The 16276-nt window shown below is 41.9% G+C and overlaps 1 protein-coding gene across 1 annotated transcript in view; it reads left to right on the plus strand.

Annotated features, from left to right (window-relative positions):
• The first annotated feature begins 5630 nt into the window (after window positions 1-5630).
• LOC145395781 (uncharacterized) overlaps window positions 5631-16276 on the plus strand; it is a 41335-nt gene continuing 30689 nt past the window's right edge. Inside the window, exons 1-4 of the mRNA XM_080269318.1 lie at window positions 5631-5779; window positions 6387-6540; window positions 11628-11744; window positions 12209-12441. Coding sequence (XP_080125444.1) covers window positions 5631-5779; window positions 6387-6540; window positions 11628-11744; window positions 12209-12441 — 653 coding nt within the window. The remainder of the gene's footprint in view (window positions 5780-6386; window positions 6541-11627; window positions 11745-12208; window positions 12442-16276) is intronic.

The raw sequence follows: 16276 nt of genomic DNA on the forward strand, positions 1-16276 counted from the left end.
CACTCTGAGGAAGTTGTAAATTGAGATAGAGCCATCCCCCCCAGTGAATTCTGGGCGGTTAGCATCGTCCAAATATATGGACTGTGCAGGGGGGGCCTGATTCGTCATCGCTGGAAGAGTGTGAGGTTGGGAAAGTGTGGAAGAAACTGAAATACTGGGTTGAGAGGTAGAGAAAGTAATGGCAGTTATTTGCGTTAGAGTTGGGAAGTCAGTTGTTGTAACAGGAAAATCAGGGAAAGTGGTAGGACAAGAAGAAGATGGAATTTCTAGAGAGTCATTTAGAGAGGATGGTGTATCTGGATTTATTTTATCTGGATGAATATTATCTGGGTTCTCAAGAACAGTAGTAGTAGTAGTAGTAACAATGTAGTGGTAGTAGTGTGAGACAGTTCAGTGGTAAGTGTTGTATGAGTAGAAGAAAACGATCAACTTCCTCACTTCCAGTCGCTAGTCGTTGGCAAGCGGGAGAGAGATCAGTTCTTGGGAAGTAGGAAACTTAAAATTATGAGAATGAGTATGTTAAATATACAATGAGGGGATGAAGGAATGTGAAATATTTACAGTGATGATGAAGGGGAATATGTACAATGAAGGTGAATATGAAAGAAAATTACTTGGGAGAAGAAAATGAGGTATGATTTGAATGTGACGGGTGAGGTTGGCGAGAAGTAAGGTAAATGTAGGAGATGCAAAATAGTGAATCAAGGCAGATGAATGGTAATATGAGGCACAATCTGTAGACATAATCCGTAGAATAAGCTCTATAGAAAGTCAAGGTATAGGCAGATGAAAATGAACTATATATTTACATATACTGAATACCAAAGCGTTGCAGAATGAAGCAAATCAAGCTGGCTGGAGAAAACTTGAGAAGGTACTTGAATAAGAGGTGTCCATCCCAGGCAAGGGAGGCAGGCGGTGGGGGAGAATGACGTCACAATGGGAAGTCGACCAATGAGATGCGACCTGGAGCATATGATAATCACCACCAAGATGTTTATTAGAGAAGCGACGATGATGTAGTGTTCACTAATAGGCTTGTCACACACCCAGGGAGAGGAGGTGAGGTGGTGAGGGTTGCATTGCCGGGTGAGATAGTGGGGGGGGGGGCTGGTTGCTGGGCGGTTTTGCTTGGTCAGCGAAGTTTAAGGTTGGGGTTGAGAGGGAGGCGGTTGGGGTTGTGGTAGGGTGTGGTGGGGTGGCGAGTTATTATAATTTTCTAAAACAGTAGGGGTGCGAGAACTGTAACTCGACAGTGACTGGTTTACTTACTGCATGCAGGTGTCGGTAATGGTGGGGGTGAAGATCAGTGTCGGTTTAAACTTCGGTGAAGAACTGTAGGAAGATTTTACCTCAGAAAGTAGGCGACACAAATACAAGGCAGGTGCACGTTGAGGCATGCGGCAGGTGTGTAGACTGGAACTAGAACAGAACACCAGCACAAACGAAGTTTGATTGTGTTACTGATGAATCACTGTACAGTGGCGATGAAAAGGAGATCCGACTCACCGCTGCCACCAATTTGTGCTGCTCCCCTCTCGTTCTTTAGTTAGGTTAAATCGAAAGATCTTGAAAGATGAACAATGGAGGTTTATTAGAGGAGAAATCCACAGATGTACTCCATTTGGTGCCCAGCCTCCAACTGCCCAAGGCGAGACAGAAGCCGGTTGGTGCTTGCATTGCAATTTATGAAAAGAGCTGATACCTGCATTCTTAATCTGATCACGTACACAGGTTCAAGACATTATGAATGTATGGTTATATAGTATTATTAGAGTTATGTAGTATGGTTACAACAATACGGTAATCATAATATGGTTACACATTGATCCTACTCCCGACTGGACCAAATTTCACACACACACACACACACACACACAAACACACACACACACACACACACACACACACACATATATATATATATATATATATATATATATATATATATATATAAGCAAACTTGCAGAGCATATTCTGTGAACAAAGGAAACACCAAAGTACTTTTTCATTTGTTGCCTGATTTCCAGATGACAACTTCATATTTTCCGATATGCCTTTTATGCATAAATAAAATCAGGACTGCTTGTATCACTCGAGAGTATATTAAGGTATGTTGACAATAATTTTTATTTTAATAAGACAAATAAATAGAAGAGGATTAGGTTCTTCGCAATTACTCCAAGAAAACAAAATTATGATTTATCCAAAGATGCCGTTGATGCCAAAGCCTTATAAAAGTGCCCTATAAGTGTGATGGCAACTGAGTGTCACATATGTACTGTTGTCTGTCATCAATTACATAAGCAAATGGGGACTCGTCATTTTTTTCCCTCTCTCTCTTTTTAAGTGTGAAGAAGCAAGTACAGCAAAATACTACAGGAGAGAGTATATTATTTGTCGACAGTGTTCTATTCACTGGAAATTATTTCCTGTTCAAATTACTAACCCGATGTCATATATATATATATATATATATATATATATATATATATATATATATATATATATATATATCAAGACTCTACAGAAGTTGCCAAAGATGTATTCTTACATACGAGGTTTGAAAATGACAAACGAGTTGTCGAAACGTCACCAATTTATTAAAGATGTTCCTGATAACGTTGGTGTTTATCTTCATATTGAGACTACGCTTCCCCCATGGTGAATCTATTGCATCTGTATTAACAAGACGTTATGGATCTCCAACGCTACAGGCCTACCGAGTAGCTGAACGGCTCGACTTCAAGGTCAAGAAAGTCCATCTGGACTTAGATTTCCTCACCACCTGTGAACAACATGACCTCACCCCTACTTTTCTTAATTTTAAAGTTCCCAATGCCCACATAAGGTCGTCAAGACTCTACAGAAGTTGCCAAAGACGTATTCTTACATACGAGGTTTGAAAATGACAAACGAGTTGTCGAAACGTCACCAATTTATTAAAGATGTTCCTGATAACGTTGGTGTTTATCTTCATATATATATATATATATATATATATATATATATATATATATATATATTAGCGGACACAAGGGGTGCTGTGGTTGAACCAGTGTCTCATAGTATTAAGTATGCTTGCACCCAGTCGGCTTGCGGGGGCCCATTACACTTGGTTCACAGACTACACACACATCCAAAACTACTCTAACACTACAATTACACTTATAAGCACTTCTCACCCTACATACAATCTCTACCAGACAGCCTAAGCCACTTGGTAGAGATACGTTGGCTGTATCGTCCCCACTATGGTCAGGATAGGCCGGTCCTGCAATGGACCTCTGTGTGTGTGTGTGTGTGTGTGTGTATATATATATATATATATATATATATATATATATATATATATATATATATATATATATATATATATATATATATATTCCTAGAGAAGGGAAAGAAGTTGTATGCGGCTTTCATGGATTTGGAGAAAGCATATGACAGGGTGGATAGACAAGGATTGTGGAAAGTGTTAAGAATATATGGAGTAGATGGGAAGTTGTTGAATGCTGTGAAGAGTATGTACGATGGTGCGAAGGCTGCAGTGCGTGTGGATGGTGAACTAAATGAATTTTTCTCTTTGAAAGTTGGTTTGAAACAGGGATGTGTCATGTCTCCATGGTTGTTCAATCTGTACATGGATGGGGTAATAAAAGAGGTACAAGGTAGGGTAGTGGATGTTGGAGTGGCCCTGGTGAGAGAGGATAGTGTTTGGAAACTCCCTGTACTGTTGTTTGCAGATGATACTGTGTTGTTGAATGAAAACGAAGGGGAGCTGCAAGGCTTGGTGGATGAGTTTGAGAGAGTGTGTAAGAAACGGAACCTAAAGGTGAATGTAGGGAAGAGTAAAGTGATGGTCTTTGAGAGAGGTGAAGTTAGTGAATGTACAGCGAGGTTAGATGGTGAGGAATTGGAAAATGTGAGTACGTTTAAGTATTTGGGTAGTGTGATGAGTAAGGATGGAGGTTTGGAGGGTGAAGTGCTTGAAAGGGTACAGCAGGGAAGAAAGGTTGCTGGTTCCTTGAAAGCAGTGATAAGAAACAGGGAAGTGAGCATGGAAGTGAAAAAGTTACTACATGACAGTATGGAAGTGAAGCTTGGACATTGTTGGAAGGACACAAGTCAAGAGTGAGAGCAGTGGAAATGAGTTATTTAAGAGGAGCCTGTGGAGTCACGTGGAGAGACAGGCTGACGAATGAGGATATAAAGGAGCGTTGTGGTGTGGATGTGGATGTGATAGGAAGCGTTATGAGGAACACACTGAGGTGGTTTGGCCATGTGGAGAGGATGGAGGGTGAAAGACTGACGAAGAGAGTGTATGTGAGTGAGGTGGAGGGGGGAAGAGGGAGGGGGAGGCCGAGGATGAGATGGAGGGATGGGGTGGAGAGGTATATGAGAGAGGGGGGTGTGAGTTGGGAGCAGGGCAGTGAAATGGCGGGGGACAGGGCGACTTGGAGGCGATTTGTTTGTGGCCACCCCAAACGGGATTGAGGCGTCTGGCAATATATATATATATATATATATATATATATATATACTGTATATATATTTATGGCGGTCCTTATTTTCGATGTGTGGAAATTCCTTGCTTGCACCCTCTGAATTTGTTCCATTGGTTGAAAAAACGTCATATATGAAAAATCTTTTGGACCGATTAATATTTACAAGCCATCCCAACTTTCCAAATTTCATAATCATATATGCTGTAGTACATCTCTGGCATTACTCTCCATATAACTATGTTTTTTTTTCCTTATTTTTCAGATGAATGGGTGCAACTCCTTCTATTTACTCAGACCAACAGTGGATGACATCAAAGGCTCAGAGCTGCCCTGATATCGGCAGGCTTTCGGGTACTTCATGTTTCTCCACCGAAAGAAGAAGCTGACAATCCGTGAGACTCACTATTACTGTTTGGGTCACGATGGCTCTGTGAGACAACAAAACATTCCCACACAACAGGAGCCCTGTGCTATGAAGAAGCAGGAGGTATTTTATAACGACTGGATATGCTTGAAAAAGCACGCTTCCAGAACAAGTGAGAGCCATAAAACCAAGGATGCTGAGTTCATAGTGAGTTTGGAAGATACCTTTGACATTGCGCAGGGAGACGTCAAAAAGCTGGTCCGCCATCTTGAGGACTGGGAGTTCCTTCAGCTGCAGAGACTGAAGGGTCGTCCTGGCTCAATGGATGGTGTGGACACTATCCATCTTCATCACACAAAGAACAAAGCCAACCAGGCAGAAAATGAAGCAGAGAGGAAGAGAAGGGCCGAGGCTGTGATGGAGGTCACAAATAGTAGAGTTGTCCTGACTTTTTCATCCTCCAGCAACGCTAATGAAAAGCAGGATGATGGGGAGGAACTTTCGTCCCCACGCAGGGGAAAGCAGGGCATGAAGAATGTCATGACTCCTCAACTGTCTTAGACGGGACCAAAGTGTCCTCAAGGAAGGCAACATTTGTCCTGGCTGAGGCAGCTGCAAACTTCGTTTTGGAGGTCTCTGAGTACGTCAGTCAGAGTTCTATTAACTGTTTTTGAAGAGAGAATCGAGCTCGCTGTGCTCAAGAATTGAAGGAACACCTCCAGGGAGAATGTCCTTTGACAGTTCACTAGGACAGCAAGATGATGGAGGACCTCACCTCCTGCAAGCATGTTGACCGACCCCCAGTGATTTTTTCAGGACTTGGTGCCAAGCAGCTGTTTGGAGTCTCCCAGATTCCATCCTCAACTGGAGAAGCACAAGCTCAAGCTGTCATGGAGTGCCTCAATCGGTAGAGGATTACTGAAGAGGTGATGGCAATGTGCTTCGACACAACACCATCAAACACTGGTCAAAATGGATGAGCCTGCACTCTCAGCGAGGCAAAACTGAGACACGACATCTTGTAGTTGGCGTGCAGACAGCATGTTATGGACTTGCTCTTTCCAGCTGTCTTCAAAGCAGTGCTGGGATCTGCCTTAACTAGTCCAGAGGTGTTGCTCTTCAAGCTTTTTTGAGACCACTGGGCCTCCATCGACCAAAACTAGTTCCAACCAAGTGATACAAATGAGGCCATCAAAAAAGAAATGTCAAAGTTTGCAACTGAACTGATTCAGTTCATGGGATCTTAGACGCTTAAGCTACAGGATGACTATGAAGAACTTTTGGGTCTATCCATCATCTTCCTCGGAGGTGTTCCAAAGGCAAGAAGTTCCGTGCGCTATGTGCCATGCATCGAGCTCACTGGATGGCCAAAGTGATATATTTTATCACGATGTGTTTTTTCCAGAGCAAGTTCAAGACAGCAAATACTGAGGAACAAAGGATTTGAGATCTCTCTCTCTTTTCTGTATTCATCTATATAATGGCTTGGACAACGTCATCACTTCCCATCAAAGCCCCGTTGAACAACGGACTCTGATGAGGACGCTGATGCAATTCTCAAACAAGCAGATCCCCAAGGCAACAAAGACGAAGCTATCTACACACCTGTGGTACCTGTCCAAAGAAGCAGTTGGCATGGCTTTCTTTGCTGACGCAAAGAGCCGCATGGTAAAGGCGCTAGGAGACAAGGCTGCTGATTGACCACCCAAGCGTCTTTGGCTTCCTGAGTTGATATTCCTCACTAATGATGGGCGACATCAACTTGTGATACAAATGAATTCTTCACTAAGCTGGGTCTGCCAGTGGGGTTCCTGACCCAATGACCCAATACTTGGTCATGCAACAATGAGTTTGTGAGTGCCAAGGCCCTTGTTGCTGCTATCTCTGTCGTGATTGACCGGGCAGAACAGGTGATGGCCCTCGTTCAGTAGCTCATTAAGAAGCTGATGGTGGGGGAAGAGCAGCTCCAGTTGCTGCTCCAAGTTGCTGCAGACCACCATCAGAGTTACCTCGTTCTGATAAAGTCTGCCCTGTGCAAGAAGTGATCATCGGTCAATGGATATAATGATGCCGCCCCCACAGAACCTACACCTTCTATGCCAATGCTTATTCATGTGTATCTAATGTGATTATTGCTTAGTGTATCAAATAAAATACAAGTAAAGTAGTTTTCACTCCTGTTATGTTTGTTTTGGCCCCATAATGTGCATTAAGGGCTGTTTTATCAAGGTCATCCTCTTCACCAGTCGAGGGCAACCCCTCGAATACAGGGGGAGCAAACAGTGAAATTCCATCATTCCATTTTTGACTAATTAATAACGGCCACACTAATAAATAAATAAATGAATATATTTATGTGTATATATATATATATATATATGTATATATATATATATATATATATATATATATATATATATATATATATATATATATATATATATATATATATATATATATATATATATATATATATATATATATATATATATATATATATATATATATATATATATATGTGTGTGTGTGTGTGTGTGTGTGTGTGTGTGTGAGAGAGAGAGAGAGAGAGAGAGAGAGTAATATTTCATTACAGATTCCAGACATCATCTGTGGGAATGGGTACAGATGGTTAGTTCAGTGTTGGAAACTTGGCTACAAGGCAGTTGTTTTCCAATGCTGCTCACGGACAACACCCTGATAAATAGCACCATAATAAAGGTAATACGAAAGAATATGTTAATTGATGCCAAACAAGGAGCCTTAACTGGAGGAGGTCATTACTTTGATAGCTAAGTTCATTACCACAGTGATAGTCTCACAGCTAGAATTGAATTTCAACAATGAAAGTTTCCTTAATACTCAATAATACAGGGAAAACAATTTATTTTTTTGAAATAGATATCAATGTACTGTAATAAATACCTTGATAATTAGGAAGGAGATACAGAGAGTTAGACAGGGTTATAAGAAGGCAGTAGGGAAGTGAAAGGTAAAAATGATAGATTGTTAATTGAGAAGGGAGAGAAAGTTAGCAGACTGAGAGAACATTTTTAGAAATTATTAAACATAGGGAATGAAAGTAGTGCAAGTATAAGTTTCTGGGGAGTTTCTGGGTGGGAGATAAGGAAGTGATCAGTAGGATGGAAGTAATGGAAGCAATGAAGAATGTCAAAATGAGGAAAGTCCCAGGCCTAGGAGGAAAGTAGAGTCCCGGAGAATTGGAAGTCAGTATAATATTCCCCTGTATAAAAGAAATGGGAAAAAAGAAGTGTGTTTTAATCATAATGGCATTTGTTTTGCTAGTGTAATAAGAATTATGATAGAACAGTTATTAACAGAGTTAAAGAAATGACAGAGGAATGAATTTGAGAAGATCAGGGAGGTTTTGGGAAGGGATGCAGGTGTGTAGATCAGATATTTGTTCCAAGTTCTTCAGTGGAAAAGTTTCTACAAAAGGGGAATGAAGTTGTTGCGACCTTCATGGATTTGGGAAAAGCATACGGCAGAGAAGATAGACTAGGAATATGGAAAATATTTAGAATATAATAATGGAGTATGTGAGAAGCTGTTGAATGCCGTGATGAGTATGTATGACGGCACTAAGGCTGCAGTCCATGTGGATAGGGAATTGAGTGAATTTTTCTACCTCAATGTTGGATTGAAACAAACATATATCATGTCTCCATGGTTGTTCAGTCTGTACATGGATGGAGTTATAAATGGCATACAAGGTAGGACAGGGGATGTTGGAGCTTTCCTAATGAGAAAGGGCAGCTTCTGCAAACTTCCTGTTCAGTTGTGTTGAGATGATACTGTATTATTAAATGTGAACGAATGGGAATTGCAAGGCTTGGTGAATGAGTCTGGGACAGTGTGTAAGAAACGGAATCCAAAGATGAATGCAGAGAAGAGTATAGTTGTGGTCTTCGTAAAAATGAAGTCACTGAATGCACACAGAGGTTGGATGATGTGATAAAGGAAATTGTGGGTGCATTTAAGTACTGGGTAGTGTGATGAGTAAGGATGGAATATGAAGTCCATCAAAAGGTACAACAGGGAAGGAAGGTTCCTGATTTTTCGAAAGCAGTGATAAGGAAAAGGGAAGTGAGCATGAAAGTAAAAAAAGATGCTGAATTAAAGGATTGTGATACCAACTGTAACGTATGGAAGCAAAGTTTGGACCTTGTTGGAAGGGTACAAGTCAGGAGAGTCTATCTATCTATCTATCTATTGCCAGATGCCTCAATCCTGTACGGGGTGGCCACAAACAAATCACCTCCACGTCGCCCTGTCCCCCGCCATTTCACTGCCCTGCTCCCAACTCAAACCCCCTTCTCTCATATACCTCTCCACCCCATCCCTCCATCTCATCCTCGGCCTCCCCCTCCCTCTCCCCCCCTCCACCTCACCCACATACACTCTCCTCATCAGTCTCTCACCCTCCATCTTCTCCATATGGCTAAACCGCCTCAGTGTGTTCCTCCTAACGCTTCCTATCACATCCACATCCACACCACAACGCTCCTTTATATCCTCATTTGTCAGCTTCCCTCTCCATGTGACTCAACAGGCTTCTCTGAAATAACTCATTTCCACTGCTCTCACTCTTGACTTGTGTTCTTCCAACAACTTCCAAGCTTCACTTCCATACGTTAGAGTTGGTATCACAGTACTGTCATGTAGTAATTTTTTCACTTCCATGCTCACTTCCCTCTTTCTTATTACTGCTTTCAAGGAACCAGCAACTTTTCTTCCTTGTTGTACCCTTTCAAGCACTTCACCCTCCAAACTTCCATCCTTACTCATCACACTATCCAAGTAATTAAACGTACTCACACTTTCCAATTCCTCACCATCCAACCTCACTGCACATTCACTAATTTCACCTCGCTCAAAGACCATCACTTTACGCTTCCCTACATTCACCTTTAGATTCCGTTTCTTACACACACTCCCAAACTCATCCACTAAGCCTTGCAGCTCCCCTTCGCCTTCACTCAACAATACAGTATCATCTGCAAACAACAGTACAGGGAGTTTCCAAACACTATCCTCTCTCACCAGGGCCACTTCAACATCCACTGCCCTACCTTGTACCTCTTTTATTACCCCATCCATGTACAGATTGAACAACCATGGAGACATAACACATCCCTGTTTCAACCCAATCTTCAAAGAGAAGAATTCGCTCAGTTCACCATCCACATGCACTGCAGCCTTAGCACCATCCTACATACTCTTCACAGCATTCAGCAACTTCTCATCTACTCTATATATTCCTAATACTTTCCACAATCCTTGTCTATCCATCCTGTCATATGCTTTCTCCAAATCCATGAAAGCCACGTACAACTTCTTTCCTTTCTGTAGAAACTTTTCCACTAAAGATCTGGGAATGAATATCTGATGTACACAACCTCATCCCTTCCTAAAACCTCCCTGTTCTTCTCTAACTAATTCCTCTGTTCTTTCCCTAACTCTGTCAATAAGTATCCTACCATACATTTTTCCTATTACACTAAGAAGAAAAATGCCTGTATGATTACCACACACTTCTTTTTCCCCTTTTCCTTTGTACAGGGGAATAATTATACCTGACTTCCAATCCTCCGGGACTCTACCTTCCTCCCAGGCCAATCTGCACATCTTCCACATCCATTCTACTACTATCTCTCCCCCATGCTACAGCATTTCACCACACACTTCATCAATTCCTAGGGATTTCCCCAATTTGACTTTCTTCATTTCTTCCACAACTTCTATCCTACTCATTTCTTTCTGTCTTCTCACCTCCCTCCTTCTCCCAGCCATTCCCCAGCCACTTATACTCGCATTATTTCCATCCTCTATGTTCAACAATTCCTTAAAGTGTTCTCTCTATCTACTCACTTTTTCTCCCTTCTCCACTAGTAATCTACCATTTTTATCCTTCACTCCCCTGCTAACTTCACTGCCATCCTGTCTTTCTCTCTTCACCGCTTTCTAGAACATTTTCTTACAGTCCCTCCACTTTACACTCTAGTTCCTTCCAAATTCTCATCCACTCTCTTCTTACTCTCTCTTACTAATCTTTTCAACTCTCTCTTCCTTTCTACATACAACTCTTTCTTCCGGCTCTCAGCTTCTTTCACGCCCCTATTTCTCATCCATCCATTGTATGCTTTCTTCTTTTGTGCCACAGCCTGTCTCACCTCTTCATTCTACCACGCTGTTCCTTGCACCCTCCTCTGTCTTCTCTTTACCCCAACACCACATCACATGCTGCACATATTTCTTCTGTAAATATCCTGGAAAGACAGAATGACAAATGAGGAAGTGAAGAAGCATTGTGGTGTAGATGTGGATGTGCTAGAAAGCGTTAGAAGAAATACTTTAACGTCATTGGCCAAATGGAGAGCATGGAGAGCGAAAGACTGATGAGGAGTGTATGTATGTATGTAAGGTGGAGAGGGGTAGAGGAAGGGGGAGACCGAGGATGAGATGGGGGGATGGATTAGAAAGGTATATGTGAGAGTAGGTGTGAGTGGGGGGAGGGCAGCAAAATGGCCAGGAACAGAGCGACATGGAATCGATTTGTTTGTTGCCTTCCCTTATGGGATTACATCTCAGTCCCATAAGGGAAGGCAACAAACAAATCGATAAAAATAGACAGATATTTAAGGAGAAATTTCGAAATAATAGTTCACTTTCTTTACCAGCTTCTTAACCCTATGAAAATTAATTTACACTGCATAATTATATACTGCTTTTACTAGAGTATTGGTGAGGCTGGAGCGGCACGGGGTGTGGGTGTGTTCGAGGTGAGTGTGGATGGCCACGACACTAATGTGAAGCTGGCACAGCTCTCCTCGGTGGTCATCCAGGCTCGTCGGGTAGGTCACTCTTACATTTCTGCTCAGGTGGGAGATCACTCTAATATTGCTATTGTGGTGGGAAGGTCACTCTCACATTCATGATGAGGCGGGTACGTCATTTTAACATTACTGTTGTGGCATTACTGTGTGAGTGGGAGAGGGTAGGTCACTCTCACGTTACTATTAAGGCGGGCAGGTACTCTCTCACTGTTACTAAGGTGGGTTTGCCATTCTCACATTACAATTTAGGTGGGTGGTTCACTCTCCCATTACTGATAAGATGGGTAGGCCATTCTCACATTACTTCTGAGGCATAGGCATATAGGTAACTTTCACATTAATGCCGAGGCGGATAGGTCACTCACTTCACTGTTGACATGGGTAGGTTATTCTCACATTAATGCTGAGGTGGGTTGGTCAGTCTCATTACTGCTGGGGCAGGTATGTCACACAGCTAACTTGCACCATGGTGACGTCAGCAGCTGCGGCAGGTGTCGTGGTGTGTGATGGTGGTGGTGGTGAGTGACGACCCAGCCTTCCTCACTGCCTTCGCCGATTGGTCCCTCAATGGCCGCCTCCTGGTGTGGTCGACAAGGCTCCTGGTGGTCACTCGCCTGCCCAGGAAAGACCTCGGGGCTCTACTTATTTCTCACTGGACATTTTCCATGATGAACACCTTGGTTATCAATGCTGAAACCTCAGCATCTGACAAACGGTAAGTAATTCAGCAACCAAGAACGTTCTCTAATGCCAATATTTTAATTTGCAGTTATTTTGTAGGATGCCAAGTATTTGAAAGTGGCATGTGCTTACTTTTTTTGGCCTTAAAAATAAAATTGTTTAAATCCTTCGCCAAGCTTATACTAACATTGTTCTTGTGTACTATATCAACCCTCCTTCAACAATCAATCATCCTTGTCTTTTATAATCATTCGTCACTGCTCATGCAACACTTTTTGGTTTCCAGTGCCTTACAAGAATTTCTTTTCAAAATCTTATTTCCATTGCCAGTGCTACCTCTCTTACAATATCAGCATACACAACGTGTAGATCTACTCAAACCCCTCAAACACGGCTTCAGTTACCGTCGGTACCACTCCTGTTCATAATCATATATCCAACAGCTTCAGAATGTAATTACTCAAGTATTACGCTCACTTCAAACTTAACTCCGAAACCTTGGGGTCTTACAAGGCTAGCCCTTCTCTTATGCATTTTTTTTTTCCCTGAAAGTAGGCTTTTTCAACCTGTCATAGCTGCATAATTACAGCACACTGAACTTTCCATTAAAGACCAGATTATTCATTTATCCTTCATCTCTCCACTGTAAGTGTCCACAGGTCTGCTCTAGGCGGAGGCATTGTGGAGGTAGGAGGTGATGAATTGAGGGAATCTGGGAAGTCATAGAAGGCTGCGTTTGTACGGGGGTGAGTTGGTAGTTACAGCCCACACCCGTCGCACTAGCCTGGGACAACGAGCGATTCTGTGCTTGCTTACACTCATTGCTCCCCGTTGCCCCACTTGACCTTAACACTCTTCTCCACTGACCCCAGCCACAGCCACATGAAAGAATCATCACCCCTTGAACATTTGACTAACTTACTTTATTTGCCCAATTTTTCTGGCCCATCAGGAATGATAATGTGCATTACATTGTATTTGGTGGAAGAAAGAAAAGAAAATCCAAGGTTTATTACACATGATTGGTTATTGCAGTTACTTTACCTTCTCTGCGAGTATGTTTTCTGCGTCTCATAAGATCACATGAACAATCTTCGTGGTCATGTCCATATCAGGCAAGCGTAGTCTTATTTTCCTTAACCACTTCTTTGACTAAGTTCTTATTGCACAACAGAACCTGCAGAAAAAACAATACTAGCATACTATTGCAACAAACCCAGTATGTTGCACTATTTTTCAGCAATTATTCTTTAAATGGAAGTGAAAGGAAATAAATCCTAGAAGCTTGCAAACTGCTCCCTCTAAGCAAAAATAACAAAATTATAATAGGGAGCCAAATTCAAGATCTGTTCATTTCAAGATGCTTGGACAGTGGACACACTGCATTGAAAAGACTGGAGGTTATAGCCAGTAGGAAATACAGGCAGAGGAAGACAGATCCAGAGCTGTCCTGCCGCACACATAAACGTCTGACATTAACAGTGAACTCCTGGATTATAGGGTTGGACAGAAAAGAGATTAGAGTTTGCTGCCACACAGGTGCTATGTACAGTTGCCAAACTTTCCACCTGGGCCACCTAGACGCGAGAGGTGGGTAACGGGTACTGGCAACAGTGTATCTGTTTGTTCGTATGTACATGCTTGATGAAAGTTCGGATCATCAACTCTCGTCTTCCGTAGGGAACCTCAGTCAGAGTTCATCTCAATATTTAGTCGACAATTTTTAGCCGATAGAATTTCAAAGGAACTTCTTGAAAGTATTGGATAATGCGAGTATTGATAACAGTAATAAAAATAATCTGAAAGATCACATCTTTACATATATTACATATTTAAAAACGTATTCTTTTTCATTATTAGATGATAAACCGATGGCTCATTACTTAATCATTACGTGGATCACTGTGCTTGCAATGCAAACACGGCAATTGTTTTAATAGTTGATATATATTAAATATGTGAAACAGTACTGTGGGTGACGTGGTAGTTAACGCTTCCGCCAGTCGATCCGTGTGACGTGGTTACACCCTTGTCAGAAGAGATGGGTTTCTCCTAATAAACACCAGGCCTTTATCTTATGACCTGGGTCTTAGTAGCAGCCAGTCAGCAACCAACATCACATATCCTCGCACCCCGGGCCTCGGTGACGGGCACTAAAGAACCTAGGTTCGTGGGATTAAAAAAAAAAAAAAAAATCAGTGTTCCAGCCTGCAATGATAATTTCATGTTCGTTATGTTGCATTTGCCAATCACATAAGTAATATCACAGGCAATGGTGATTATAATGTCCCAACAATTCATGAATCAGTGGCAATTGTGATTAAAATGACTGGATGCTTTTGCATACTGTGATGTACCGGTGGAGTCTTCATCTTGCAATAATGTGAGATAATGTTGTTCGGTGAATAATCGATGAGCGTATAAATGTGTGACCTCACACAAAAGCGGCACCACTCAAAATAAATTTTCCTTGTAATGTGTAATTCAGCCATTCGTTAGATGAATGAAGTATAAAGGTATGCTGTAATGACCTAGTCATATGAAATTTGTTACGGTAAGTCATTATCACTGCTGATAATATAATAGCCACATTCGACAACAGTACGCATAAACTATTTGCCTGTTGAGGTGACGGTATTTTAACCTCCTACCTCTTCGTGGTGCACCACAGAACATATAAAACATCCACCTGAAGTACTGCCAACGAGGAAATAAGCAACCGTTAACAGTGTGTAAACATCATCCTAATGTTTATCGGTCAGTGTCATGCATGATGTGAATATGGCAGGTAATCTTACTTGTAACTAGACGTAGATATCAGGTAAATGCATTCCTCTTCAGCCTATACTGATAATGGTATCAAGTGATAACCCGTACGAAATAGAATTACTGCTATCAGGAGAGTGAGAGAAAGACTCAGAGCAATTCCAGTATATAGTGCATTGACATGTTATGGTAGCAATGTAAAAACAACACAAAATAAAATGTTTAGTATTGTTAAGAATGCAAATATTTAGTAGAATGCTAATGGATCTCAAAAACTAGTTCGGCAATTATTATCACTGGCGGTATGCATAACTAACCTCCCTCCCCCACACCCGTCCGGCGCCTGCCCTGGCCCTCACTATGCAAAGCCCCCCCCCCCCTTAAGCAGCTCTCCCACCGGCTCGACCAGCTGCAGGAAACCGGTCGCATGGAATTGTTGCGTGTCACGGGTTGCACGGACCAAGGCCAAATAAGTATAGTAAAATATATATTATTATGAGTATATTTACATCATAATATTATATATATTCTTATAAAATTGTCATATATATTTGGCCTTGGTCAGCGCGACCTGTGGCACACAATTCTCGGTGAGACCAGTTTCATGCAACTGGCAGAGCCGATGGGAGAGCCACCTTACTCCTGAGACATTTTTCTCCCCACCCGACTCCGTACCCAGCCATCTATTGAATGAACTCTGCCTGAGGTTCATCACGGACGAAGAGAGTTGATGATTCGAACTTTCGTCGAGCATGTGTACACACGAACAAAGAGAGACACTGTTGCCAGCAACCGTGACCCAACTCTCGCGTCTGGGTGGCCCAGGTGGAAAGTTTGGCGACTGTACGTGCCGTAGTGGTTAAGGGATGCAAGCAGATAATTCAGAGGAGCATAAATCATTGAACTAACGATAGAAAATAGACACATATGCAACAGCATGATAAAGAGATAGAGGTTGAAGGGAGCCAGTAAGAGGAGAAGAGTGAATGAGATGAAAAATATTTGACTATACCTTGCTAAGAACTGTATGTGGGAAGTCTCCCCACACATTAGAAGAGTAGTCTACAACGAGGCAAATAAAACCCCTATTTAAAGTCAACAAC

This window comes from Coenobita brevimanus, chromosome 33 (genome assembly GCF_032717465.1).
Source record: "Coenobita brevimanus isolate Jiangsu-jjx chromosome 33, ASM3271746v2, whole genome shotgun sequence".
NCBI lineage: Eukaryota > Metazoa > Arthropoda > Malacostraca > Decapoda > Coenobitidae > Coenobita > Coenobita brevimanus.